Source organism: Ranitomeya imitator, chromosome 1 (assembly GCF_032444005.1).
Source record: "Ranitomeya imitator isolate aRanImi1 chromosome 1, aRanImi1.pri, whole genome shotgun sequence".
In the NCBI taxonomy this organism is placed as follows: Eukaryota; Metazoa; Chordata; class Amphibia; order Anura; family Dendrobatidae; genus Ranitomeya; species Ranitomeya imitator.
This window is the reverse complement of record NC_091282.1, coordinates 375,276,269-375,303,631: the sequence shown is the minus strand read 5'-3', so window position 1 is coordinate 375,303,631 and position 27,363 is coordinate 375,276,269. Positions and strand designations below refer to the sequence as shown.

At 45.0% G+C, this 27,363-nt stretch overlaps 1 protein-coding gene across 3 annotated transcripts; it reads right to left on the bottom strand.

Annotated features, from left to right (window-relative positions):
* Positions 1-674: 674 nt before the first annotated feature.
* EFS (embryonal Fyn-associated substrate) lies at positions 675-26,753 on the bottom strand. 3 transcript variants are annotated; one of them, XM_069761808.1, is made up of 8 exons: positions 26,391-26,541; positions 26,173-26,255; positions 16,438-16,495; positions 16,032-16,346; positions 15,833-15,943; positions 14,714-15,694; positions 14,553-14,630; positions 675-1,228 (listed from the first exon to the last, which is right to left on the bottom strand). In XM_069761808.1, the coding sequence occupies exons 3-8, from the start codon at positions 16,456-16,458 to the stop codon at positions 809-811; spliced, it is 1,926 nt and encodes a 641-aa protein (XP_069617909.1). In that variant the 5' UTR covers positions 16,459-16,495; positions 26,173-26,255; positions 26,391-26,541; the 3' UTR covers positions 675-808. The 3 variants fall into 3 exon arrangements, with proteins under 3 accessions (XP_069617909.1, XP_069617911.1, XP_069617910.1); XM_069761810.1 differs by lacking the exon at positions 16,438-16,495 and having other exon boundaries at positions 26,391-26,753; XM_069761809.1 differs by lacking the exons at positions 26,173-26,255; positions 26,391-26,541 and adding an exon at positions 17,119-17,396.
* Between the last annotated feature and the right edge of the window lie 610 nt (positions 26,754-27,363).

Genomic DNA, 27,363 nt, shown 5'->3' with positions numbered 1-27,363 from the left:
CGATGTTTACCCTGGTTACCAGTGAAGACATCGCTGGATCGGTGTCACACACGCCAATCCAGCGATGTCTGCAGGGAGTCCAGCGACTAAATAAAGTTCTGGACTTTCCTCAGCGACCAACGATCTCCCAGCAGGGGCCTGATCGTTGGTCGCTGTCACACATAACGATTTCCTTAACGATATCGTTGCTACGTCACAAAAAGCAACGATATCATTAACGATATCCTTATGTGTGAAGGTACCTTTAGAGGGTTACTTAAAGAAGCAGCTCTAGGAATGTTTTGTATGGAAAGCAGCATGTGTTCTGGAAGAGATAATGGATACCCAATGTAAGTTATCAGTTGGATGCTATGGTGCAGGGTGCCTGAAGTATTCAATGTAAATGTGCCCCATGGTTGAGGGAAAGGGTGGGTTGGAATCCCCACAATTCCCCTTACAGTTGATGTGCATGTTTATGATAGCAAACATTGAGTGACACTAGTGACCACCCTGAGAGTCATCAATATCAATAGCCGGTGCTTGGTTGTATTTAGAGATTAGCTCTAATCATTTTGCCATGTTGTACATTAACTAATTGTGTTGTCCTCATACAAAACAGTTAAACCCTACGAGAATAGTTGACCTGAGTATACCAAACCTTTAGGCTTCTGTATTGAGATTAACACACGAGTCAGTTTGTCTTATACAAAATAAATACTTTAAAAATGGGGAAAACAATCCACAAAATGTCCATAGATGCTGACGCCTTACATTGTACTACTCCAGCTATTAACCCATTCCACACCGTCACACTTCACATGTCCGCGTCTCAGCTGGCCATCTTCTGGAGAAGGTCAGTGAAGCTATGTGCACAGGTGCATAGCACAGAGACGCTAACCGCCATAGCTTTGAGTGCAACAGGAGACGGGTAGAGGGCAGCAGCCTCTTTGGTTGCTAGTACTACTTCCTTAAGTGCCTGGCACAGGGCACCTCCTTCACCTGTTAACTTAGCCTGAATTTGGTTGCAACTAAGCAGTCGACCAAGTGTGTCCCCAATAAACACTAGCTTGTGTGCAGCGATCACCAACTGTTTTCCGTGTCCTACAAAGACACGTGGTGGTTCAGAACTTGCACTCCCAAGGAAGGTGTTCACACAGGATTGCAGAGTCTGTAGATGTCCATGGCTTTGAGATGCATAAAAACGGAGCAAATGCCGATCCTCTTCAGACGCTTCTGGGCAGGTGTCAATCTTGGGGGAAAAAAAAAAATGTTCAGTACTTGTAAAGGCAAGAACATGTAAAAAGGAGTGGATTGATAAACTGGCCATTTCCACAACTACCGTAATCAGCTTTTCACATTTTTATGTTTTTGGAGAAAAGTAAAAGCAAAACTGTATAAAACACCAAATAATGGCAGTACTATTGACAGACGAAGGGAGGTCCTGCTAGTGCATTTAACACTAGGACTACTGGACTTGTGACCCTGAATAGAACTAAGAACTATTGAAGTGCAAGTAGTCAAAATGACTATACCAGTAGTCCTAGTGTTAATAAGGAGGTATGCTCATATAGCAGTAGAAGCTGTTTCTTATTCCCAATGATATTAGACACTGACATTAATTAACCAACGTGTCTTTCATATTTTTGTATTAATTACACCCTGTTTTCTGTAGAGATAGCAGAAGGAAATCCTTACATGACTTTCACTGTAATTGTAGTGACTGTAATAGCAGATATTTATGGTTAGAATGTTGTTCATAGAAATAAAACATCAAGTTGATAAAAAATGTTAGGCGTTAAATAGATATCGAAGAAATCATCCTTCAAGCCATTGATGAGCCCTACTGACATCAGGATTGTAAATACCCCAGCCTGACAACCAAAAATGCTATTAAGCTCTCATCCCTCACACTAGGACACCCATGCATGTAGCTGCAATAGCCTTTATACCAACATAGAACAAATGCAACATTTTTCAAGTCTGAAATGAAAGGGAACCTGTCACTCCTAGCAACCAGGAAAACGACTGCTGTAGGAAGGAGGGAGATAGGAGTGCAGCACAGGCCAGACAGATCTTGTTGGTAGGGGACTTTATAATTACCGTATATACTCGAGTATAAGCCGACCCGAGTATAAGCCGACCCCCCTAATTTTGCCACAAAAAACTGGGAAAACTTATTGACTCGAGTATAAGCCGAGGGTAGAAAATGCAGCAGCTACCGGTGAATTTCAAAAATAAAAATAGATGCTCCATACCGTTCATTATTGCCCCATAGATGCTATACAACTGTGCTATATAGAATGCTCTGCACCTTTGATTATGGCCCCATAGGTGCTCCTTATAATGCTGTGCCCCTTATATGCTCTGCACCTTTATGGCCCCATAGATGCTCCTTATAATGCTGTGCCCCTTATATGCTCTGCACCTTTATGGCCCCATAGATGCTCCTTATAATGCTGTGCCATATATGCTCTGCACCTTTATGGCCTCATAGGTGCTCCTTATAATGCTGTGCCATTTATGCTCTGCACCTTTATGGCCCCATAGATGCTCCTTATAATGCTGTGCCCCATATATGCTCTGCACCTTTATGGCCCCATAGGTGCTCCTGATAATGCTGTGCCCCATATATGCTCTGCACCTTTATGGCCCCATAGGTGCTCCTTATAATGCTGTGTCCCATATATGCTCTGCACCTTTATGGCCCCATAGGTGCTCCTTATAATGCTGTGCCCCATATATGCTCTGCACCTTTATGGCCCCATAGGTGCTCCTTATAATGCTGTGCCCCTTATATGCTCTGCACCTTTATGGCCCCATAGGTGCTCCTTATAATGCTGTGCCCCTTATATGCTCTGCACCTTTATGGCCCCATAGGTGCTCCTTATAATGCTGTGCCCCTTATATGCTCTGCACCTTTATGGCCCCATAGGTGCTCCTTATAATGCTGTGCCCCTTATATGCTCTGCACCTTTATGGCCCCATAGGTGCTCCTTATAATGCTGTGCCCCATATATGCTCTGCACCTTTATGGCCCCATAGGTGCTCCTTATAATGCTGTGCCCCATATATGCTCTGCACCTTTATGGCCCCATAGGTGCTCCTTATAATGCTGTGCCCCATATATGCTCTGCACCTTTATGGCCCCATAGATGCTCCTTATAATGCTGTGCCCCTTATATGCTCTGCACCTTTATGGCTCCATAGGTGCTCCTGATAATGCTGTGCCCCATATATGCTCTGCACCTTTATGGCCCCATAGGTGCTCCTTATAATGCTGTGCCCCATATATGCTCTGCACCTTTATGGCCCCATAGATGCTCCTTATAATGCTGTGCCCCTTATATGCTCTGCACCTTTATGGCCCCATAGGTGCTCCTTATAATGCTGTGCCCCTTATATGCTCTGCACCTTTATGGCCCCATAGGTGCTCCTGATAATGCTGTGCCCCATATATGCTCTGCACCTTTATGGCCCCATAGATGCTCCTTATAATGCTGTGCCCCATATATGCTCTGCACCTTTATGGCCCCATAGGTGCTCCTTATAATGCTGTGCCCCTTATATGCTCTGCACCTTTATGGCCTCATAGGTGCTCCTTATAATGCTGTGCCCCATATATGCTCTGCACCTTTATGGCCCCATAGGTGCTCCTTATAATGCTGTGCCCCATATATGCTCTGCACCTTTATGGCCCCATAGGTGCTCCTTATAATGCTGTGCCCCATATATGCTCTGCACCTTTATGGCCCCATAGGTGCTCCTTATAATGCTGTGCCCCATATATGCTCTGCACCTTTATGGCCCCATAGGTGCTCCTTAGAATGCTGTGCCCCTTATATGCTCTGCACCTTTATGGCCTCATAGGTGCTCCTTATAATGCTGTGCCCCATATATGCTCTGCACCTTTATGGCCCCATAGGTGCTCCTTATAATGCTGTGCCCCATATATGCTCTGCACCTTTATGGCCCCATAGATGCTCCTTATAATGCTGTGCCCCTTATATGCTCTGCACCTTTATGGCCCCATAGGTGCTCCTTATAATGCTGTGCCCCATATATGCTCTGCACCTTTATGGCCCCATAGGTGCTCCTTAGAATGCTGTGCCCCTTATATGCTCTGCACCTTTATGGCCCCATAGGTGCTCCTTATAATGCTGTGCCCCTTATATGCTCTGCACCTTTATGGCCCCATAGGTGCTCCTTATAATGCTGTGCCCCATATATGCTCTGCACCTTTATGGCCCCATAGGTGCTCCTTAGAATGCTGTGCCCCTTATATGCTCTGCACCTTTATGGCCCCATAGGTGCTCCTTATAATGCTGTGCCCCTTATATGCTCTGCACCTTTATGGCCCCATAGGTGCTCCTTATAATGCTGTGCCCCATATATGCTCTGCACCTTTATGGCCCCATAGGTGCTCCTTATAATGCTGTGCCCCATATATGCTCTGCACCTTTATGGCCCCATAGGTGCTCCTTATAATGCTGTGCCCCATATATGCTCTGCACCTTTATGGCCCCATAGGTGCTCCTTATAATGCTGTGCCCCATATATGCTCTGCACCTTTATGGCCCCATAGATGCTCCTTATAATGCTGTGCCCCTTATATGCTCTGCACCTTTATGGCCTCATAGGTGCTCCTTAGAATGCTGTGCCCCTTATATGCTCTGCACCTTTATGGCCCCATAGGTGCTCCTTATAATGCTGTGCCCCTTATATGCTCTGCACCTTTATGGCCCCATAGGTGCTCCTTATAATGCTGTGCCCCTTATATGCTCTGCACCTTTATGGCCCCATAGGTGCTCCTTATAATGCTGTGCCCCATATATGCTCTGCACCTTTATGGCCCCATAGGTGCTCCTTATAATGCTGTGCCCCTTATATGCTCTGCACCTTTATGGCCCCATAGGTGCTCCTTATAATGCTGTGCCCCTTATATGCTCTGCACCTTTATGGCCCCATAGGTGCTCCTTATAATGCTGTGCCCCATATATGCTCTGCACCTTTATGGCCCCATAGGTGCTCCTTATAATGCTGTGTCCCATATATGCTCTGCACCTTTATGGCCCCATAGGTGCTCCTTATAATGCTGTGCCCCTTATATGCTCTGCACCTTTATGGCCCCATAGGTGCTCCTTAGAATGCTGTGCCCCATATATGCTCTGCACCTTTATGGCCCCATAGATGCTCCTTATAATGCTGTGCCCCTTATATGCTCTGCACCTTTATGGCCCCATAGGTGCTCCTTAGAATGCTGCTGGTGCTGCCATAAAAAAAAAAAAAAATCACATACTCACCTCTCTTCTCAGGACGCCAGCGCTTTCAATAATTACCTGCTCCTCTGCGGCTCCGTCTCCAGCACTGACGCTCAGCAGAGGGCACGCACTGACTACGTCACAGCGCCCTCTAACCTGAGCGTCACTGCTAGAGGACGCTGCAGACGGAGCCGGAGTGAGGAGCAGGTAATTATAGCGCTGCGCTCCCCTTACCTGCTGCGGCGCGGTCCCTGCAGTCCCTGGCTTCTCCGCCGCTGCAGCTTCTTCCTGTAATTGAGCGGTCACATGGCACCGATCATTACAGAAATGAATATGCAGCTCCTCCCCTATGGGGGTGGAGCTGCCTATTCATTGCTGTAATGAGCGGTGCCATGTGACCGCTCAGTGCAGGAAGAATCTGCAGCGCCGGAGAAGCCAGGGACTGCAGGGACCGCGCTGGGAGCAGGTAAGTATGACTACACAGCCCCCGCTCCCCCTCCCCTGCCGACCCCCGGGTATATGATTCGAGTATAAGCCGAGAGGGGGACTTTCAGCCCAAAAAAATGGGCTGAAAATCTCGGCTTATACTCGAGTATATACGGTAGGTGGACAGACAGGGTCATCTGCCGCCGAGACCGTGAATGCCAAACAGTGTGTAGTCTGCCGGGTGCTGAGGTTCGGCATATTGCGGATCGGATAGACAAATTGTTGGGTGGTCATGGTACACATTGGTACCAATGACAACGTTAGAGGGAGGTGGAAGGTCCTTAGGAACGATTACAGGGATCTAGGAGAGAAATGAAGGACAGGATATCCAAAGTGCTGCTTTCAGAAACATTGCCAGTGCCACGAGTGTCACTAGATAGGCAGCGGGAGCTTAAGGAGATAAATAAGTGGCTTATAAATTGGTGCAGGAAGGAAGGGTTTGTGTTCCTGGAGAACTGGTCCGATTTCTCTGTCGGCTACAGGTCTACGGTAGGGACGGGCTCCACCTCAATGGGGATGGTGCAGCTGTGCTTGGGGAAAAAATGGTAACACGGATGGAGGAGCTTTTAAACTAGGATCTGGGGGAAGGGAGGGTATTTGTGCTAATAAGGGGATAGATAGACAGATGGAGACAGGGAGGGAGGCAGTGGGGTAAATGAGGATTTAGGGGGGCTGGGATATGCAAGGAAAGCAAGGAGCTGAGTGGGAGTAACAAATGTGCTAATAATATAAAATGTCTGCTGGCAAATGCAAGAAGTCTATGAAACAAAATGAATGAACTTGAGACTCTTATGACGGTCACAGAATACGATGTGGTGGGCATTAAGGAAACCTGGCTTGATGAGAGCCATGACTGGGTAATAAACGTAGAGAGTTACACTACATTTAAAAAGGACAGGAAAGATAAAAAAGGTGGAGGGGTGTGCATCGTCACAAAATCCACATTAAAACCTGTGCTCAATGAAGTGATTGGGGGGAGTTACAGCAATGTAGAGTAAATGGGGATGGCAACAATGGAAAGATGCTAATTGGAGTTTGCCTCCTAATATACTGTATATACTCGAGTATAAGCCGACCAGAGTATAAGCCGACCCCCCCTAATTTTGCCACAAAAAACTGGGAAAACTTAATGACTCGAGTATAAGCCTAGGGTGGGAAATGCAGCAGCTACCGGTAAATTTCAAAAATAAAAATAGATACCAATAAAAGTAAAATTAATTGAGACAACAGTAGGTTAAGTGTTTTTGAATATCCATATTGAATCAGGAGCCCCATATAATGCTCCATACAGTTCATAATGAACCCATATTAAAATATGCCCCATATAATGCTGCACAAATGCTGATTATGGCCCCATAAGATGCTGCATACAGACATTTGCCCCGTATAATGCTGCACAAATGCCAATTATGGCCCCATAAGATGCTGCATACAGACATTTGCCCCATATAATGCTCCACAAATGCTGATTATGGCCCCATAAGATGTTCCATAGAGATATTTGCCCCATATAATGCTCCACAAATGCTGATTATGGCCCCATAAGATGTTCCATATTAAAATATGCCCCATATAATGCTGCACAAATGCTGATTATGGCCCCATAAGATGCTCCATAGACACAATTGCCCCGTATAATGCTGCACAAATGCTGATTATGGCCCCATAAGATGCTCCATACAGACATTTGCCCCGTATAATGCTGCACAAATGCTGATTATGGCCCCATAAGATGCTCCATACAGACATTTGCCCCATATAATGCTGCACAAATGCTGATTATGGCCCCATAAGATGCTCCATAGAGACATTTGCCCCGTATAATGCTCCACAAATGCTGATTATGGCCCCATAAGATGCTCCATTGAGATATTTGCCCCATATAATGCTGCACAAATGCTGATTATGGCCCCATAAGATGCTCCATAGAGATATTTGCCCCATATAATGCTGCACAAATGTTGATTATAGCCCCATAAGATGCTCCATAGAGATATTTGCCCCATATGCTGTTGCTGCGATTAAAAAAAAAATGACATACTCACCTCTCGTTGCTCAGGCCCCCGGCACTTGCTATAGTCACCTTTCCCCGTTCCACCCCGGGCGCCGCTGTGTCTTCCCTGTCCTCCGCACAGACGCTCAGGCGCGCACTAACCACGACATCGCGCCCTCTGACCTGAGTGTCACAGGCAGATGAAGCGGAAGACGGCTCCCGGCGGTGGAACGAGGACAGGTGAATATCTCCGTGCTCCCCCTCCCCATTATACTCACCTGCTCCTGGCGCGGTCCCTGGCAGCTTCCCTGATGGACTCTCAGGGCGCGGCAGCTCTTCCAGCTTTGAGCGGTCACATGGTACCGCTCATTACAGTAATGAATATGTGGCTCCACCCCTATGGGAGTGGAGTCGCGTCCATATTCATTACTGTAATGAGCGATACCATGTGACCGCTCAAAGCTGGAAGAGCTGCCGCGCCCGGAGACCGTCGGAGATGTAGGGACCTTGCCAGGAGCGGGTATGTCACAGCCGCCGCTCCCTCTCCCCCGCCAACCCCCCAGGGACAATGACTCGAGTATAAGCCGAGAGGGGCACTTTCAGCCTAAAAAAAAATGGGCTGAAAAATCTCAGCTTATACTCGAGTATATATGGTAGCTGAACAGGTAGAGGATGAAATGCTGCAGGAAATTAAAAAGTCAGCAAGCAGTAATAAGGTTCTTATAATGGGGGATTTTAACTATCCAGACATTCAATAGGACACAGAATCTCCTGGTTGTGCTAAAAGCTACAATTTGTTATCCACAGTTCAGGACAATTACCTCTCTCAGCTGGTAGATGAACCAACCAGGGAAGGTAATCTGCTGGATCTGGTTCTGTCAAATAGACCAGATACAATTTCAGATCTACAGGGAGTATTTGGGAAGCACTGACCATAATATGGTAAGTTTTAATGTAATTTTCAATCAAACATTAAAAAGAGGAAATGACAAAACCTGGAACTTTAAGAAAGTGGATTTCAACAAATTAAGGGAAGAGCTTAATCATGTAGACTGGAATCACGTCATGGTAACTGGGGATACCGAACATAAATGGGGCATTTTTAAGGAAATACTACTAGAATCCTGCAGAAAACTTCTAACATCTGATAATAAAATGTCAAGGAATACAAATAAACCATTATGGCTAAATAAGACAGTACAAAATTTAAGACAAAAACAAAGGGCATTCAACATTTTGGATGCTGAGAATACAGAAATAGCATTTATCAGGACTTTACAAAGGCATTTGATATTGTTCTACATAACAGCCTTATACTGAAGTTACAGAAGCAATGATTGGGGAAACTGTATGCAGATGGGTAAGGAATTGGCTAAATGACAAGAAGCAAAGAGTCGTTATAAATGGTATATTCTCTAAAAGGGGACCGCAGGGATCTGTGCTAGGACCGATTCTTTTTAATCTCTTTATTAATGACCTTGTGGAAGGGATTGGGAGTAAAGTGTCAGTCTTTGATGATGACACCAAACTATGTAGGATGTTAAAATCTGACCTTGACATTACAATATTGCAAAACGATCTGAATAAGATGATTGAATGGGCAAAAACTTGACAAATGAGATTTAATGTAAGGTAGATAAATGTAGAGTAATGCACCTGGGATGGAGTTATCCTATTGCTGCATATACATTAAATGGAAACATACTTGGGACTACAGAATAGGAGAAGGCCTTGGGTATTCTGGTTACAAGGAAGCTGAGCATCACTACTCAATGTCAAGCAGCAGCCGCAAAAGCAAACAAGATTTTAGGATGTATAAAAAGAGATAAAATCCTGCTATCCCAAAGTATTATTACCACTTTATAAATCATACGTGAGGCCACATCTAGAATATGGGAACCATTTTGGGCTCCACATTTTAAAAAGGATATCCAGAAGTTAGTCAGATGATAGGCGGGCAACTAGATTATTACAATGGATGGAAGGCCTCTCATATGAGAGATTGGAAAAGTTGGGCTTGTTTCGCTTAGAGAAAAAGACGCCTCAGAGGAGATCTCATTTACATCTATAATATAACGCTGGGAGCGTCACTCTGTCCGAAGCCTCTATAGACTGCGCAAGCACAAGCGCCGGCGCAGTCTGGACCGCACAGAGTGACGCTCCCAGGAGATCACGGTATGCGTAAACACTGAACACACACCGCGATCTCCACCGGAGAGGCAGGGACCACCAGGAGGGTAAGTATATTCACCTGTCCCCCGTTCCAGCGCTGCGTGCGGCTCCGTGTCCCGGTCCTCTGCCTGTGACGTTCACAGTTCAGAGGGCGCGATGACGCGCTTAATGCGCGCCGCTCTCTGACTGAACAGTCACAGCCAGAGGAGCCGGAAGAAGCGGCGTGCAGCGCTGGAACGGGACAGACAGGTGAGTATAGCAAGTGCTGGGGGGCCTAAGCTAGCGGCGATACCGACACCTGACCCCTACAGCGCGCCGGTGTACCCGCCTGCTCAGGCCCCCAGCACTCGGCGCCCAGCGACGATAGGTGAGTATGGTTTTTTTTTTTATATATATATCGCAGCAGCATACGGGGCATATATTATGGAACATCTTATGGGGGGCATATATTATGGAGCATCTTATGGGGGGCATAAACCATAATGGAGCAGTGTACGGGGGCATATAATATGGAGCATCTTATGGGGGCCATCAACCATAATGGAGCAGTGTACGGGGGCATATACAATGGAGAATCTTATGGGGGCCATCAACCATAATGGAGCAGTGTACTGGGGCATATACTATGGAGCATCTTATGGGGGCCATCAACCATAATGGAGCAGTGTACGGGGGCATATACTATGGAGCATCTTATGGGGGCCATCAACCATAATGGAGCAGTGTACGGGGGCATATACTATGGAGCATCTTATGGGGCCATCAACCATAATGGAGCAGTGTACGGGGGCATATACTATGGAGTATCTTATGGGGGCCATAAAACTTTATGGAGCAGTGTATGGGGCATATGGATGGGAGCAGCAAATTACAGAACGGTGGCGCAGGATGGGAGCAGCACATGAAAGAACGGGGGCGCAGGATGGGAGCAGCACATGACAGAACGGGGGTGCAGGATGGGAGAAGCACATGACAGAACGGGGGCTCAGGATGGGAGCAGCACATGACAGAACGGGGGCGCAGGATGGGAGCAGCAGCACATGTCAGAATGGGGGCGCAGGATGGGAGCAGCAAGCAGCACATGTCAGAATGGGGGCGCAGGATGGGAGCAGCACATGACAGAATGGGGGCGCAGGATGGGTGCAGCACATGACAGGATGGGGGTGCAGGATGGGAGCAGCACATGGCAGGATGGAGCAGCACATGACAGGATGGGGACGCAGGATGGAGCAGCACATACTAGGATGGAGACCATATACCAATATAAATGCTCGCCACCCGGGCGTAGAACGGGTTCAATAGCTAGTGTATAAATATACAGCTCTGGCAAAAACTAAGAGACCACCACATCAAAACCCTGTCATGGGCAGCCCAATCTTCAGACCAGCGCCGGGGACGCTATTGGAGGAAAAGGAGGCGGCGGCGTCCGGCGCGCAGAGGCCATGATTGATGGCTGGGAGGCGTCTGGATAAGGGGGAAAGACCTGCCTCCCTGGCGATTTCACGGTATGAGGAACAAATTTCAAAGACAATTTTTTCAGCAGTGCCAGGGACCTGAACTAAAAGAGCCACCTTGTCAGAATGCAGCATTACTGCTGCACAAGGTGGCTCTTTTAGTTACAAATGCATGGGGGGGGGGGGGTGACAGGTTCTTTAAGCTAATTTAAGGATTTCAATCAGAATAAAAACAATTGGTCTTCATTTTCCTTCAACTGAATCCCAGCGATTTTCCCTCAAGCTTTTTAATATAAGAAACTACTAAATACCCAAGAAACTGCTAAAATAAGAAGTCTCGGGAGGCTTGTCAGTTTCTTTGATATAGGCACAAACCCATCCGCTTGAGGTTCACCGAGAGAATTTTCATTTACATCATAAGATGAGTTACCTCTCCAAGTTGTTAGAGGTTTAAGGTGCACAACATATTGTGCATACAGAAAACAGAAATGTAAATACAGACAACACTACAGAAAGTTCAGATCAGACATGAATAGAAAGCCAACAATGGCTATAAGTAGAAAAACTGTAGGGTGACCAGAAAGCACAAGACCATCAGGTGATACCCTTTTGGGTTCAAGGGAAATAAAAGGAAGGTGTTGTTCATAAGCACAGCACCTATGAACACCTGAAAATATCAGCTGAAGGGAAGATCTCCTCCAGGATAGTAGACTGATTTGGATGATAACTTGATATCAGGCTGTGCTGCTATAATGAAAAATCCTTAGGACCAAGATAAATTCTGGAGAACAGGAGAAGTCACAAAAGATTGGAGAAGGGCAAATGTTGTCCCCATCTTCAAAAAAGGAAAGAAGATGGAGCCAGGAAATTACAAGCCAGTGAGCCTTAAGGTACCGTCACACTGAACGATATCGCTAGCGATCCGTGACGTTGCAGCGTCCTGGCTAGCGATATCATCCAGTGTGACACGCAGCAGCCATCAGGATCCTGCTGTGATGTCGTTGGTCGCTGCAGAAAGTCCAGCACTTTATTTCGTCGCTGGACTCCCTGCAGACATCGCTGAATCAGCGTGTGTGACGCCGATTCAGCGATGTCTTCACTGGTAACCAGGATAAACATCGGGTTACTAAGCGCAGGGCCGCGCTTAGTAACCCGATGTTTACCCTGGTTACCATCGTAAAAGTAAAAAAAACAAACACTACATACTTACCTTCCGCTGTCTGTCCTCGGCGCTGTGCTTCTCTGCTCTGGCTGTGAGAGCCGGCCAGCCGGAAAGCACAGCGGTGACGTCACCACTCTGCTTTCCGGCCACTGTGCTCACAGTCAGTGCAGGAAAGCACAGCGCCGGGGACAGACAGCGGAAGGTAAGTATGTAGTGTTTGGTTTTTTACTTTTACGATGGTAACCAGGGTAAACATAGGGTTACTAAGCGCGGCCCTGCGCTTAGTAACCCGATGTTTACCCTGGTTACCGGCATCGTTGGTCGCTGGAGAGCTGTCTGTGTGACAGCTCTCCAGCGACCAAACAGCGACGCTGCAGCGATCGACATCGTTGTCGGTATCGCTGCAGCGTCGCTGAGTGTGAAGGTACCTTTACTTCTATATCAGGATCGTTGAACAAATTATTAAACAGCATACATGTAAGTACTTGGATAAGAATACAGTAATTAACCAGTGTCAGCATGGGTTTGTAGCAAACAAGTCATGCCAGACTAATATAATTTCCTTCTAGGATGAAATCACTGACTGGGTGGATCAGGTAAATGTAGTTTACATAGTATATCTTGACTTCAGCAAAGCATTTGATTAAGTATCTCATACTATCCTTATTGAAAAAAAATGATCAAGAATGGGATTGACAATGCTACAGTTAGGTAAATTCATAACATACTCAAAGAGTGGTAATAAATGGTTGCGCATCCAATTGGAAGAGTGTTTCAAGTGGAGTACTACAAGGCTCTGTCCTGGCACCAGTGTTGTTCAACATTTTTATAAATGAGCTAGATAAGGGAACTGAAAGTAAATTAATCAAATTTGCAGACAATGCAAAGCTAGGAGGCATAGGGAGCACTAGAGGAGATAAAGGATTCAGAAGGATCTAGATAAGTTTGAACAATGAGCAGTGACTAATAGGAGAAATGCAAAATTCTACATCTGGGCAAGAAAAATTAAAATGACATCTACGGAATGAGAGGAAGAGAACCAGGCAACAGTATGGGTATACTAATAGATCACAAACTACACATGAGTGAACAGTGTGATGAAGCAGGAAAAAAGGCAAACTGTTCTAGGATGTATTAAGAGAAGCATAACGTCTAGATCACGTGAAGTCATTATTCCCTCTACTGCTCCTTGGTCCGGCGTCATCTGGAATACTGTGTCCAGTTCTGGGCACCACATTAAAAAAAAACATTGATAAACTGGAGCAAGTGCAGAGAAAAGCTACCAGGATGGTTAGTGGACTGTAAACCATGTCCTATGAAGAACGATTAAAGGATCTGGAACTGTTTAGTTTGCAAAAAAAAAAAAGTTTGCACATGAAAATACGAGAAGCAATGGAATGAAACCGAAAGGGAGAAGATACAGATTAGATATTAGAAACAAACACTTTTTGACAGTGAGTGTGATCAATGAGTGGAACAGGCTGCCACAAGAAGTGATGAGTTCTCCTTCAATGGAAGTTTTCAAACAGATGCTGGACAGACATCTGTCTGAGATGGTTTAGGGAATCCTGTGCTGCATTGAACAGGGGATTGGACACGATGACCCTTGAGGTCCCTTCCAACTCTAACATTCTATGAATTGAATGTCTTTTATTTAAGGCCTTTCAACGCAGGACTGGCATCTTTTTCAAGTAAGAAAAACAACGCAATTAATTTTTTCACTTGAAAAAGACACTAGTCAAGCGTTGAAACACATAGTGAAAATAAAGACCATTTGAGTCATCTTGATCCTTCGGATTCCTCATTACAGCAGTGCAGCCTGGTATCATGTTATCGCCCAAATTGGCAGCAATGGCTACAAGTCATTTTCACACAAGTCAAGGTTAGTGTCCATACATGAAAACTTTAATCTTAGCCCTGAAGAAGTCACAATCATCCAAACTTGACCGTCATGTAGGAAAAGATTTATCTAGATTTCCGTATAGACGAATACAGTTTATATAAGCATATTGGCTTTACTTTACCAGACATAAATAACCAACTTTTACCTTTCTCTCCTGTAAAGGTTTCTGATCCACAGTCTTCTGTTGGTCTTTGGATTTTGGAGCAGTTTGCGCATTTGTACCCTGGTAGGATAAAAAACAAAGCAAAACAAATAGGTACCAGAATCAAGGAGGTGAAAAGGACTAATGTATGAGCTTTAACGCACCTGTAAATGAACATAGTGATTGTCTCTGCATTGAATCCTCTCGTATTCACTGTGGGCATCCTCCCCTGGATCACTAGGTGTGCGATGAAGGATAGGGGGTGGTGGCAAAGGTCGATCCTGAATGCTACCTTTGCGATGCGATGCTGGAGAAGCACTGGGAATGGCAGGAAGAGGCCGTCGTGAAAGGCTTTCACTAGAAGAAAGCCGTGGTCGTGGGAAGAGAAGTGCTGCATTAGCATTTACCAAGGCCACAATACACCCACTCTGCTCCTGAATTAAATGAGTCAATGGTAACTCCGTATCGCCATCCTGTAGTGCCTGCAATGCATGTTCCAGTTGCTCAAAATGTCCAGAAAGTTCTCGATGAAGCGATGGATCTGATGCTTGGCAAGAGTGGAGAAGAACAATTTGTGCCAATCCAACAAAATCTTTAAGGACTTCAACACCTTGAGTGGATCCTTGACTTTCCATGCATCCTCGTCTTGCACCTTCCTGAGGGCTATCTCTTACAATTATCTTTTGTAATTCCTTATGTTGTATTCGCAATGCCTCCACTGTACAAAGCCCATCAGTACGAGGATCCTTAGTCAAAATGGATGGTAGACTAGACTCTCTACTTCCACCAGAATCTACAGATCGACCACTGCCAGTGCTTGAAACTGAAAGACGATGGGTCTGTGTTGAGTCAGTGGGTTCTGGTAAGTGACCACAACTAAGAATATCTTCAGGTGCTTCATATAGATTCTGAAGACCAGATACTCGTTTCAGGTTAGAGGGCATGGAATAAATCCCCTCATCTTCCTCATTATCATCTAGTGGTACACTTTGAAATGTTGGTGGCACATCATAAATGTCTTCTGGAATCTCTTCAGGTGGTGGGACAGCCTCACCCTTTACTTCTTTTAGTCGCAACACAGGACTATCATACATACTAGACACAGAATGTGTATCTTTCAGTAATGATGATGGCATATTGTAAACCTGCAGGACATGGGTAGAAAAAAAAAGCATAAATGAGATGGCTCCTATAAAATCATAAGTACTAACTGAAATTCCCAGACACAATGCATACTGTTGCATTGACATTTTAACAGGACAGGAGTTTTAGATTTTTCTCACCTCCTGTGGTTCAGGCTGAGGCACCTCAATCTGACGTGGAGAGTTATAGATATCATCACCAGATGTAGGTGGTGAAATACAAAGGCGGGCGATCGGTGGAACTTGATATACCTAAGAGAGAAAGGAGAAGAAAAGAAAAAAATTAGTCTCCATAACTATTTCTGCCATCTCTTCTCATATTTTTGAGCCTTCATCTTACCTCTGTACATGATGGGCTCTCCTCTTGATCTCTGTAATTTCTTCCTATGTTGTCAGGTTTTTGTGGTTTTGACATCACAACAGTAGCTCCAAGAAGTCGAGGTGCTTGGTATTCATTTTCCTGTGATTCTGTCACCGGAAGAAGCCGTAAACGGTTTCCAGGAGCAATTCCCTGCTTCCCCTTAAGCGAGCATCTCCACCATCCATTAAGAGTCGGAGGGTCTTGATCTAAAACCAACATCACGTCACCTCGACGAAAGCTAAGCTCTTCAGGACTCTCAGCAGCATTGTCATATAAGGCCTGTGCCAGCTGTGCCTAAGTGGAAATAAAATTATATTAAATTGTAGATGCAGGAATCAGAAGAGAAATTCTACACCAGTCTGACAGATGACTACATGGTGCACACCTGTTGGGGAACACCACGCATGCTACTGAAGCATCTTGTTGTTCTGCACCCTGGTCACCTAATCAAGAAATAAAACATACAACCACAACAAAAAGGTGAGGACATCCATGAATTTAGTATGTACTTCATTTTTCCCATTGCACTTCTGTCTAAAACTACAATAATTGCATTGATTATCAGTATTGGTAAAAAGTAAAAGGCGCCATAGTCAAAACCATCACTAACTGGAGACTGGGACAACAGACTTAACGGTATGTTGCTCCTTTAAAATATATAGGATTTAGATAATCACAATCTAAAAGAAAACTAAAAACACCCATTATTAACTCATTTACATAGAGAATGTCCCTCAAGGCAACCCTGAAGTCAACGGCATGCATATTAACACTGGATGGAAGATCCTGCAATACAAGCAAACCGAGATAATGTCCATGGTTTAATGATACATCAGCTAAAGGCACAGCCAGCTGTAATTTGGATAATCTCGTAATCTGATCAAGCACATCATTTTCAATATTGAAGGTGAACAACAGCATCAGTCCAGAGACGACAACTCTACAATGAACAGCATTATTCATTGAACATCTCAAACTGGAAGCTCATGGCGACCTCTACATACAAAAAGCCATCCTTGCTTCTCAAGGTTAATGCATTAGGTTTTGAGATGAGCCCCTTGCTTACCCTGCTATGTCCTTCTCCCATTATGCAGAATGCTTCTGTCTCTTTAAGAGAACAGAACATGTGGGGGTGACATCATCCCCGATACAGAATAAAGAGAAAGAGAGCACTGTGTCCAAGTCAATGCCCAGTATAAACCAGATCAGAAGCTGCTCTCATACAGTCTGTAAATTAGATAGACAAGACATCCCATTTGATTCTCCTCATACGTCACCATCGGGCTTCTTAATCTGCCCTTCAAATAGCCAGCTAGTCATGTCCTGACAACGACAGCTCCTGCAACATAATACCAAATCTCACCGACATCCTTATGGAAAATGAGAATGCACAAGCTCTGTTCTCCCATGACTAAACCCCAACCCCCTTCTCAATCCTCCAGTTGCTCAGACTAGAGGACAGCTGGCTGCCTTTAGAATGGGAATGTATAGCTCTGTGGCTATTGGGAGGATCCTTCTTTCAGGATGTCTTGGCCTTTGTGGATAATTTTGAACAGCATGATCTTACATTACACCATTAACTACACAGCAGAGAAAAACCACAATTACTGGGATAATGCAACGTCTTCCCAGAATAATCAGGGTGGAAGCACTTAGAGGAAAGTGCATATCATTCCAAGCTGCAGCCAACAGGCAGAACTGCTGAAGTCTGGAAAATCAAGCATTTCCTTCAAACGTCAGAAGGTCGCCTATAAATATAAGTCCTTCAATTGTCTTCTGATGTGATACTTACAACGCTGTTCAAACTTTTGGGGATTTTATCTGTTTCTAGAAAGAATAGGAAACCTGGTGGCCATTACTGCTCCTATAGGGGGTGTCAGTGGGTGCTGCCGGAGGTAAGTAATGTAGCAGGACATGCATCATCACAGCATTTCTGAAAGCTGGGTTACAGTAATTATGGCAGCCTGCACGCGGAAATTGGAAACAAACGTGTATGGACCTGTTCACATCTCCATTCTCATTGTGAACGGAGGTATACGTTCCTGAAAAATCTGACATATAGCTGCTGTGCCCACAAGCCCCTATTCACCCAGGTTATGCCAGAAGGTACTCCATACAGTGTACATTTCTTTCTGGGGGAAGGGGATTAATGGGCGATCTACAGGACATTTACATAATGCATACGTCTGACTTGCTAACCTACTTCAATCCCATCACAATCATTTCTCCCATCAGGGTTTATAAGCGACTAGTGATAGTGGATTTGTAAGTAATCCTAGACAAAGGACATTGTGATTACCTGGTTGTGCAACACGACAGAAGCCGTGTGATGTCATATGGACAGAAATGCTGTTAAACAACAACAGAGAAACATGCACTGCCGCTAATCTCAGTAACGTTTCCCGTGCACTGTGAATAGCTATTCCTCACAACCACTTCCACCCCCACATGTACGCTTGGCCGAGTGTTCATGTGTTCTCAATGGGGAGAGAGGAGTAGGCAGCTGCAGCTGATCTCTTATAAGAACAACAATTCAACAACATGAACACTTTAAGAGATCAGTTTGGAGGTTTCGAGAAACTTTACTTCTAGATTTTATTCTAGCATTCTTTAATTAAAACTGGCCTTCGGCAACATGACAAGCGGAGAATGCGAGTTTGCTGCCAAATGCTGAGGGACAAGTGCAAGAATGTTCACTGAAATGTAGAAAATCTCAGCAGAATTGGGTCATGTGCACATCATTTCTGAAGAAAAAGAAGAACCGGGCCGAATACGAAGAAAAAAATTAGGGAAAGGGTCTCCAGCATCAAAAACTCATCAAAAGCACATTGTGGGAACATAGCCTTAAAGGGGTTGTTCATTACTAGGATAACCCCTTCTTGACCAAAATGTTTGGCCCTGATAACATAAAGCCTATACTCACCTCCCATGCAGGTGCTGCTCCCGTGGTGTTGGCACTCATTCTCCCCGGGCTCTCATGTGGTGTTGTGACATGTGACCCTGGCGCCCAATCAGCGCTGGCGTCACTGTCGCCACCTTCGGACAAATCAAGCATGAAGAGGAAGTTGGGGCTGCAGCTGATCCATGCCTTCCTCTTCATGTTCGATTTGCCCGAAGGCGGGGACAGTGATACCAACGCTGATTGGGCGCCAGCGTCACGGGTCACAACAACTGCACCAGAACCCCTTGGGATAGCGAGTGCCAACACAGCGGGAATGGTGTCAGTATGGGAGAAGAGTATAAGCATTATTATGTTATCAGCGCCAAGGGGTATGAGAAGAAGGTGTCCAAGTAGTGGACAACTTCTTTAAAGTATTAATTTACACAAGAGGAATTATTTTTGTACTCTACAATGAGTAATGTCAGCATTGCGTGTCCATTAGAACTGTAGCTAAGGTAATTCCTATACCATTAGTAAAATTGTTCTGGTTATGTTTTCGGAATTTGGCCTGTTAGGATCCTTGAAGCATGCACATTTGGACCACCCACAGTTATACTGAACCAGACTTGTTCCTCTTGTCAGTAGTGTAACGACGTTCTTGGGCACCAATGCAAATTGTCTAACAGGGCACTCAACTGTCAAAGGTCTTTGATAGTACTGGTTTACTTACAGTATATGGGCCAAAGGAACTTTTTGCCCCCCTTCCCCGGTAAAAGGGCCCAGGTGCGACTACAACCCATGCATCTAGTTATGCCCTTGCCTCCTGCAGTTCTTCTGAACTAATCCATGGTGATCAAAGTATTGAATCTGTAATATAAAAGCTAAATTCTGTCTGTAGTATAGATGTGTATAAGCAGCCGGAGACCATAGTAATGACGCATTTTAGTGTTTATCTTAGCATCTAAATACCCACCGTCCCCTTCTTGGCACAACTATTTCCTACAAACTTGGTCACCAACTAAATGCTCCTTATACTCAACCATATTTTTGAAACCACCAACGAACTATGAATCTGTAACTAGAAAATCTATTCTGAGTATCTGATGGTCATTTCCAGAAAGGCAACATCAGGCAGGGGTTTCCTCTTTTATAGTATGGAGCACTGCACCTACATGGCAGTAGTAGAGGACGTTTTCCTAAGCAAACAACAAACACGTGATGGAAACCCCAGTCACCAATTATAGTCAAAGGAATCAGTCGGACACTGTTGGTGACTGTTAAGTGACAGATCCGGTGCTCCTTACATTTTTGGCTCTCCATTTCAGTGATGGAAGAGTCATGAATTTTTTCATGTGGAATCAGGGCTGTAACGACAGCGAGTACAGGGGTAGCAGTTGAACCCAAGCCCTGGAGCCTAGGGAGTCCTTTTGGCTCATAAAAGAACAACACCATTAAAGAGGCAAGAGATGGGAACCTATAGTTCTATAGTGAAGTTCCCTGCACCAATCCTGTCTTTCCGTGCTTTCTTGGGGCAGCTCTTCACCAAGTGCCACCAGACCCAGGCCCCGGACTTATTCCTCAATTAAATTATTTTTTAGAGGGGATACATACATTCGCCAAACGGATCTAGAGATATGGGCCTTTTTAGTTAGTGCTAATGGTCTTTACCAAGGGGGTGTGGCTCACAGAGTAATAGTAAAAATCAGCCTAAAGACACGTCCCCTAAAAATATATGTGAGCCACACCTCCATGATAAATACATTAATAGTTAGCACTAAATAAAAAGACCCATTTCTCTGGAACCATATGGTGGATTTACAAAAAGCAAAAAAAATGAACAGTCAGGGGAGCAGCAGGAATAAAAAAAGCATAATTTTTGAGCTGCTGACAGGTCCTCTTTAAAAGGTTTGTACCCAGATTTGAAGCTATCCTCTCTCCCCAGGCTAAGGGACAACTTCTTGAATGATGGGTTCTGAGCCAAGCGACCCACATCAATCCTAAGAACAGGGATCTGAAGAAGAGACATGTCTGAATGGAGCGAGGCTGAGCATGTGCACCATCGCTCCATTCATTCTCAATGGGAGTGCTGGAGATACTTTTAGCATATGTATGTATAAATTTATGGGCACATTAAATGTGTGTCATCGGATTTTTCTAGCACACAGTGGCATGTAAATGTTTGAGCACCCTGGTCAAAATTACTGTTATTGTGAACAGAAGATTAAATGATTACCAAGAGGCCAAAAGTTAAAGATCACGTATTTCCTTAGAAGGGAAATAAATGATATATATATATATATATATATATATATATATATATATATACACCGTATATACTCGAGTATAAGCCGACCCGAGTATAAGCCGACCCCCCTAATTTTGCCACAAAAAACTGGGAAAACTTATTGACTCGAGTATAAGCCTAGGGTAGAAAATGCAGCATTTACCGGTGAATTTCAAAAATAAAAATAGATGCTCCATACCGTTCATTATTGCCCCATAGATGCTCCATATACAACTGTGCTATATAGAATGCTCTGCACCGTTCATTATGGCCCCATAGATGCTCCTTATAATGCTGTGCCATATATGCTCTGCACCTTTGATTATGGCCCCATAGATGCTCCTTATAATGCTGTGCCCCATATATGCTCTGCACCTTTGATTATGGCCCCATAGGTGCTCCTTATAATGCTGTGCCCCATATATGCTCTGCACCTTTATGGCCCCATAGATGCTCCTTATAATGCTGTGCCCCATATATGCTCTGCACCTTTATGGCCCCATAGATGCTCCTTATAATGCTGTGCCCCATATATGCTCTGCACCTTTATGGCCCCATAGATGCTCCTTATAATGCTGTGCCCCATATATGCTCTGCACCTTTATGGCCCCATAGATGCTCCTTATAATGCTGTGCCCCATATATGCTCTGCACCTTTATGGCCCCATAGATGCTCCTTATAATGCTGTGCCCCATATATGCTCTGCACCTTTATGGCCCCATAGATGCTCCTTATAATGCTGTGCCCCTTATATGCTCTGCACCTTTATGGCCCCATAGGTGCTCCTTATAATGCTGTGCCCCTTATATGCTCTGCACCTTTATGGCCCCATAGGTGCTCCTTATAATGCTGTGCCCCTTATATGCTCTGCACCTTTATGGCCCCATAGGTGCTCCTTATAATGCTGTGCCCCTTATATGCTCTGCACCTTTATGGCCCCATAGATGCTCCTTATAATGCTGTGCCCCTTATATGCTCTGCACCTTTATGGCCCCATAGGTGCTCCTTATAATGCTGTGCCCCTTATATGCTCTGCACCTTTATGGCCCCATAGGTGCTCCTTATAATGTTGTGCCCCTTATATGCTCTGCACCTTTATGGCCTCATAGGTGCTCCTTATAATGCTGTGCCATATATGCTCTGCACCTTTGATTATGGCCCCATAGGTGCTCCTTAGAATGCTGTGCCCCATATATGCTCTGCACCTTTATGGCCCCATAGATGCTCCTTATAATGCTGTGCCCCTTATATGCTCTGCACCTTTATGGCCCCATAGGTGCTCCTTAGAATGCTGCTGGTGCTGCCATAAAAAAAAAAAAAAAAATCACATACTCACCTCTCTTCTCAGGACGCCGGCGCTTTCAATAATTACCTGCTCCTCTGCGGCTCCGTCTCCAGCACTGACGCTCAGCAGAGGGCGCGCACTGACTACGTCACAGCACCCTCTCACCTGAGCGTCATTGCTAGAGGACGCTGCAGACGGAGCCGGAGCGAGGAGCAGGTAATTATAGCGCTGCGCTCCCCTTACCTGCTGCGGCGCGGTCCCTGCAGTCCCTGGCTTCTCCGGCGCTGCAGCTTCTTCCTGTGATTGAGCGGTCACATGGCACCGATCATTTACAGCAATGAATATGCGGCTCCTCCCCTATGGGGGTGGAGCTGCCTATTCATTTCTGTAATGAGCGGTGCCATGTGACCGCTCAGTGCAGGAAGAATCTGCAGCGCCGGAGAAGCCAGGGACTGCAGGGACCGCGCTGGGAGCAGGTAAGTATGACTACACAGCCCCCGCTCCCCCTCCCCTGCCGACCCCCGGGTATATGACTCGAGTATAAGCCGAGAGGGGGACTTTCAGCCCAAAAAAATGGGCTGAAAATCTCGGCTTATACTCGAGTATATACGGTATATATATATATATATATATATATATATATATATATATATATATATATATCAGATATTATATATATATATATTTTTTTTTTTTTCATTTTACAGAGTCCTAAAAGGCAAATGGACTGATGCAAAAGTTTTGTGTGCTCAGATAACTTTGACCAATGTTTCAGACCTTAATTAGCCTGTTAGGGTTATGGCTTGTTCACAAAACCCAGCCTCCTCCAGTTTTGTGCCAAAAAACAGCAGCTATGGATTCTCCTAAGCAGCTGCCTAGCATTATGAAAATGAAAATGGTGGAGGCCTAAAAAAGCAGGAGAAAGCTATAAAAAGCTAGAAAAATGTTTTAAAGTTACCCTATCCTCAGTTCGAAATGTAATTAATAGTGATTAACTAACAAACAGTCCCTGCATGTGTTGCAGCTGTCGAACAGAACAGCCACGAGATGTGCAGCTGTGGGTACTCAAACATATTTTTCGAGCACGTCGCAGACAGTCAACATCCGAGCATGCTCGGATAACACCTTATCTGAGCACGTTCGTTCATCACTAGTAATTAAGAAATTTCAGCTAACAGAAACAGTGGAGGTCAAGATATGGTATGGAAGACCAAGCAAAATTTCAGAGAGAGCTGCTCGTGGGCTTGATAGAGAGGCAAATCAAAACCCCTGGTTGATTGCAAAAGACCTTCAGAAACATTTAGCAGACTCTGGAGTTGTGGTATATTGTTCTACTGTTCATAGACACCTGCACAAATAGGGCCTTCATGGAGGAGTAATCAGAAGAAAGCCCCTCCTGAGTCCTCACCATAAAATTCAGCATCAGAAGTATGCAAAAGAACATCTAAAAAAGCCTGATGTATTTTGGAAACAAGTTCTGTGGACCGATGAGGTTAAAATAGACCTCTTTGGCCACAATGATCAAAAGGTATGTGTGGAGAAGAAAGTGCGCATAATTTCAGGGAAAGAACAAATAAATAATGATCCTAAACACACGTCAGAATCCATAATAGACTACGACAAAAGGCACAAGCTGAAGGTTTTACAATGGCCCTCACAGTCACCCTAATCTGAACATCATTGAAAATCTGTGGCTAGACCTCAAAATAGCAGTGTATGCAAGACGGAGTCAGGAATCTCACAGAACTGGAAGAATTTTCCAAAAAAGAATGGATGAAAATCCCTCAAACAAGAATTGAAAGACTCTTGTCTGGCTACAAAAAGTGTCTACAAGCTGTGATACTTTCAAAAGGGAGTGCTCCTAGGTACTAACCATCAGGGTTGTGGAGTCGATAAGCCAAACCACCGACTCCGACTTCTCAATTTCCCCACAGCCCTGCCTCACTCCTGAGCATGTACATAAAGTGCAGCACAGATTCATCTCACCTAAAAGCTGAGATCCTTAAATCAGGAACAGAACAGACATTTATAGGACATTTCATAACTTTCCCAAATTCTTATGAGAACATTTATTAGGCTATGTGTACACGTTCAGGATTTCTTGCAGAAATTCCGTGAGCAAAACCGGACATTTCCTGCAAGAAATCCGAATGCGTTTTTCTCGCGGTTTTGGCGCGTTTTTTTCCGGAGCTTCCCAATGCAGTAAATAGCGGGAAAAACACGAAAAATCTGCAAAATTAATGAACAAGATGCGTTTTTTACTGCGATGCGTTTTTTTTGCGGGAAAAAAACACATCATGTGCACAAAAATTGCGGAATGCATTCTAAATGATGGGATGCATAATGTATGCGCTTTTTATGTGTTTTTATAGCGAAAAAACTCGAAAAATCTGCAACGTGCGCACACAGCCTTACAGCACATCCTGCATTGTACTACTGTACCCAATGGCCCTATTAGAGATCATTTAATCTTCAACTTGCTTATTGTTTACAATAACAGTAATATTGACCAGGGGTGCCCAAACTTTTGCATGCCACTGTATACACTAATCTTTTGCCCTAAATGTAACGTGAACTGATCATACAAATGGTGCAACACTAGAAGGGATAAATGAAGAGAAGAGACTAAAGGGAGGCATCCATAAAACTATGCCTATGATCATTATGGTGTAAGATAAGATAATGCGGAGGAGACTGCTGCCTCAAATCATTAACAAAGGGCACAGATGTAAGGGAATAATTAGAGCAAGAACTTTTTTAAATTAATTACATGTAATCTTAGGGAGCTGGACTATTACTACCATTGTGATAGAGAAAATGATAAAATAATAATAAACCAAAAGGAGAAAAAAAACCACAAAATAAAAAGACGGAAATTAATAAGTAAAACAAGGGAAAAAATAAATTAAAAAAGCCATAAAAACATAACAATAAACAACCCCTGGGTCATGTCGCTAGCTCCACGCTGCACATTACACCCAGTGAGGTCACCCCATACACACCCGTGTCACAAGTATGCAGCCAACGACACGGGAAGAACACGGAGGGTCTACCTGGGCACAAACACGAGAACACAGAGGGTCTACCTGGGCACAAACACGAGAACACGGAGGGTCTACCTGGGCACAAACACGAGAACACGGAGGGTCTACCTGGGCACAAACAAGAGAACACGGAGGGTCTACCTGGGCACAAACACGAGAACACGGAGGGTGTACCTGGGCACAAACACGGAGGGTCTACCTGGGCACAAACACGAGAACACGGAGGGTCTACCTGGGCACAAACACGAGAACACGGAGGGTCTACCTGGGCACAAACAAGAGAACACGGAGGGTCTACCTGGGCACAAACACGAGAACACGGAGGGTCTACCTGGGCACAAACACGAGAACACGGAGGGTCTACCTGGGCACAAACACGAGAACACAGAGGGTCTACCTGGGCACAAACACGAGAACACAGAGGGTCTACCATGGAATTAATGGTGCTATATAAATAATAATAAAAAATACCTGGGCACAAACATGATAACACAGAGGGTCTACCTAGGCACAAACACAAGGGGTCTACCTGGGCACAAACACGAGAACACGGAGGGTCTACCTGGGCACAAACACGATAACAGAGAGTCTACCTGGGCACAAACACGAGAATAAAGTCACTTACTGGCATTGCGTCCTCTGTGCCAGTCACTCACATGCCAATGGAGTTTCCTCAGGAAACATAGGTGTCCTCACACAGCCTGGCACCTGGAACAAGGCAAGACAGACACAAACAGTGAGAATGCCCCAACAGCCCTGGCCAAAGCTGGCACTGCCACCTGCCCAGGAGGAGGGCTACTTGAGCACAAGGAAGGTGGCAATGAGCAAAGAGTGGGGTCTCACCTGAAAAGTGAGAGTTCAGCCCAAGTCCCGGGTCTTGTCCTACAGCACAGCGCACGGCAGGAGGGAAGGACACTGCACAAAGGTGGGGGAGACACGGGAGGAGGAGACATGGCGGCGGGAGGGGCTGAAATAGGAGATGAGCCCCTATCTGGCCAATTGTACCAGCAGCAGAACATGGAGGAGACTGAGGGGGCGGGGGACGGGCGCTCCTTAACACCTCACTCACCGAAGGCACGGTTAACCCCTCAGGTACCAAGATGTCGTGGGGAGAACGCCGCCGGCAGCAGCAGATGCGCTGGAGGTTTAACCACCTGTGTGCCGGCAGCCTCCCCTCAGTGTAGTCACACAGTGAAGTGATTTACCACAGAGGCAGGCAGCTTCCCGTGAAAGGCGGCTGTGAATTTGGTTTTGGTGAGAACAGTATTTTATTGTATGAAGGGACAGTCAGCACCAGCCTCCTGCCCACACTGCAGCCACATACACAGGGGTCTTCTGTTCTGCCCTCCATCCCCCACACCAGCTCCACTGCATTACTGAGCTGGCACCGGCGGGAGGACGTGAGGGGATAGATGGATGGATTAGACGGAGATGCTTGTCAATATATGTGTGTATTTGGTAGGAATATATGTTCTGCATCTATATACTTATAGACGTGGACCCAACCACACACATATTTATGTACAAGGAGCTGTAAGTGTACAGTATCACTACAGCTCTGGGCTGGCACCGTGGGAGAACATAGTATATGAATTTAGGCATATATATATATATATATATATATATATATATATATATATATATATATATATCCATATATGTCCGTGTATATACAGGTCCTTCTCAAAAAATTAGCATATAGTGTTAAATTTCATTATTTACCATAATGTAATGATTACAATTAAACTTTCATATATTATAGATTCATTATCCACCAACTGAAATTTGTCAGGTCTTTTATTGTTTTAATACTGAT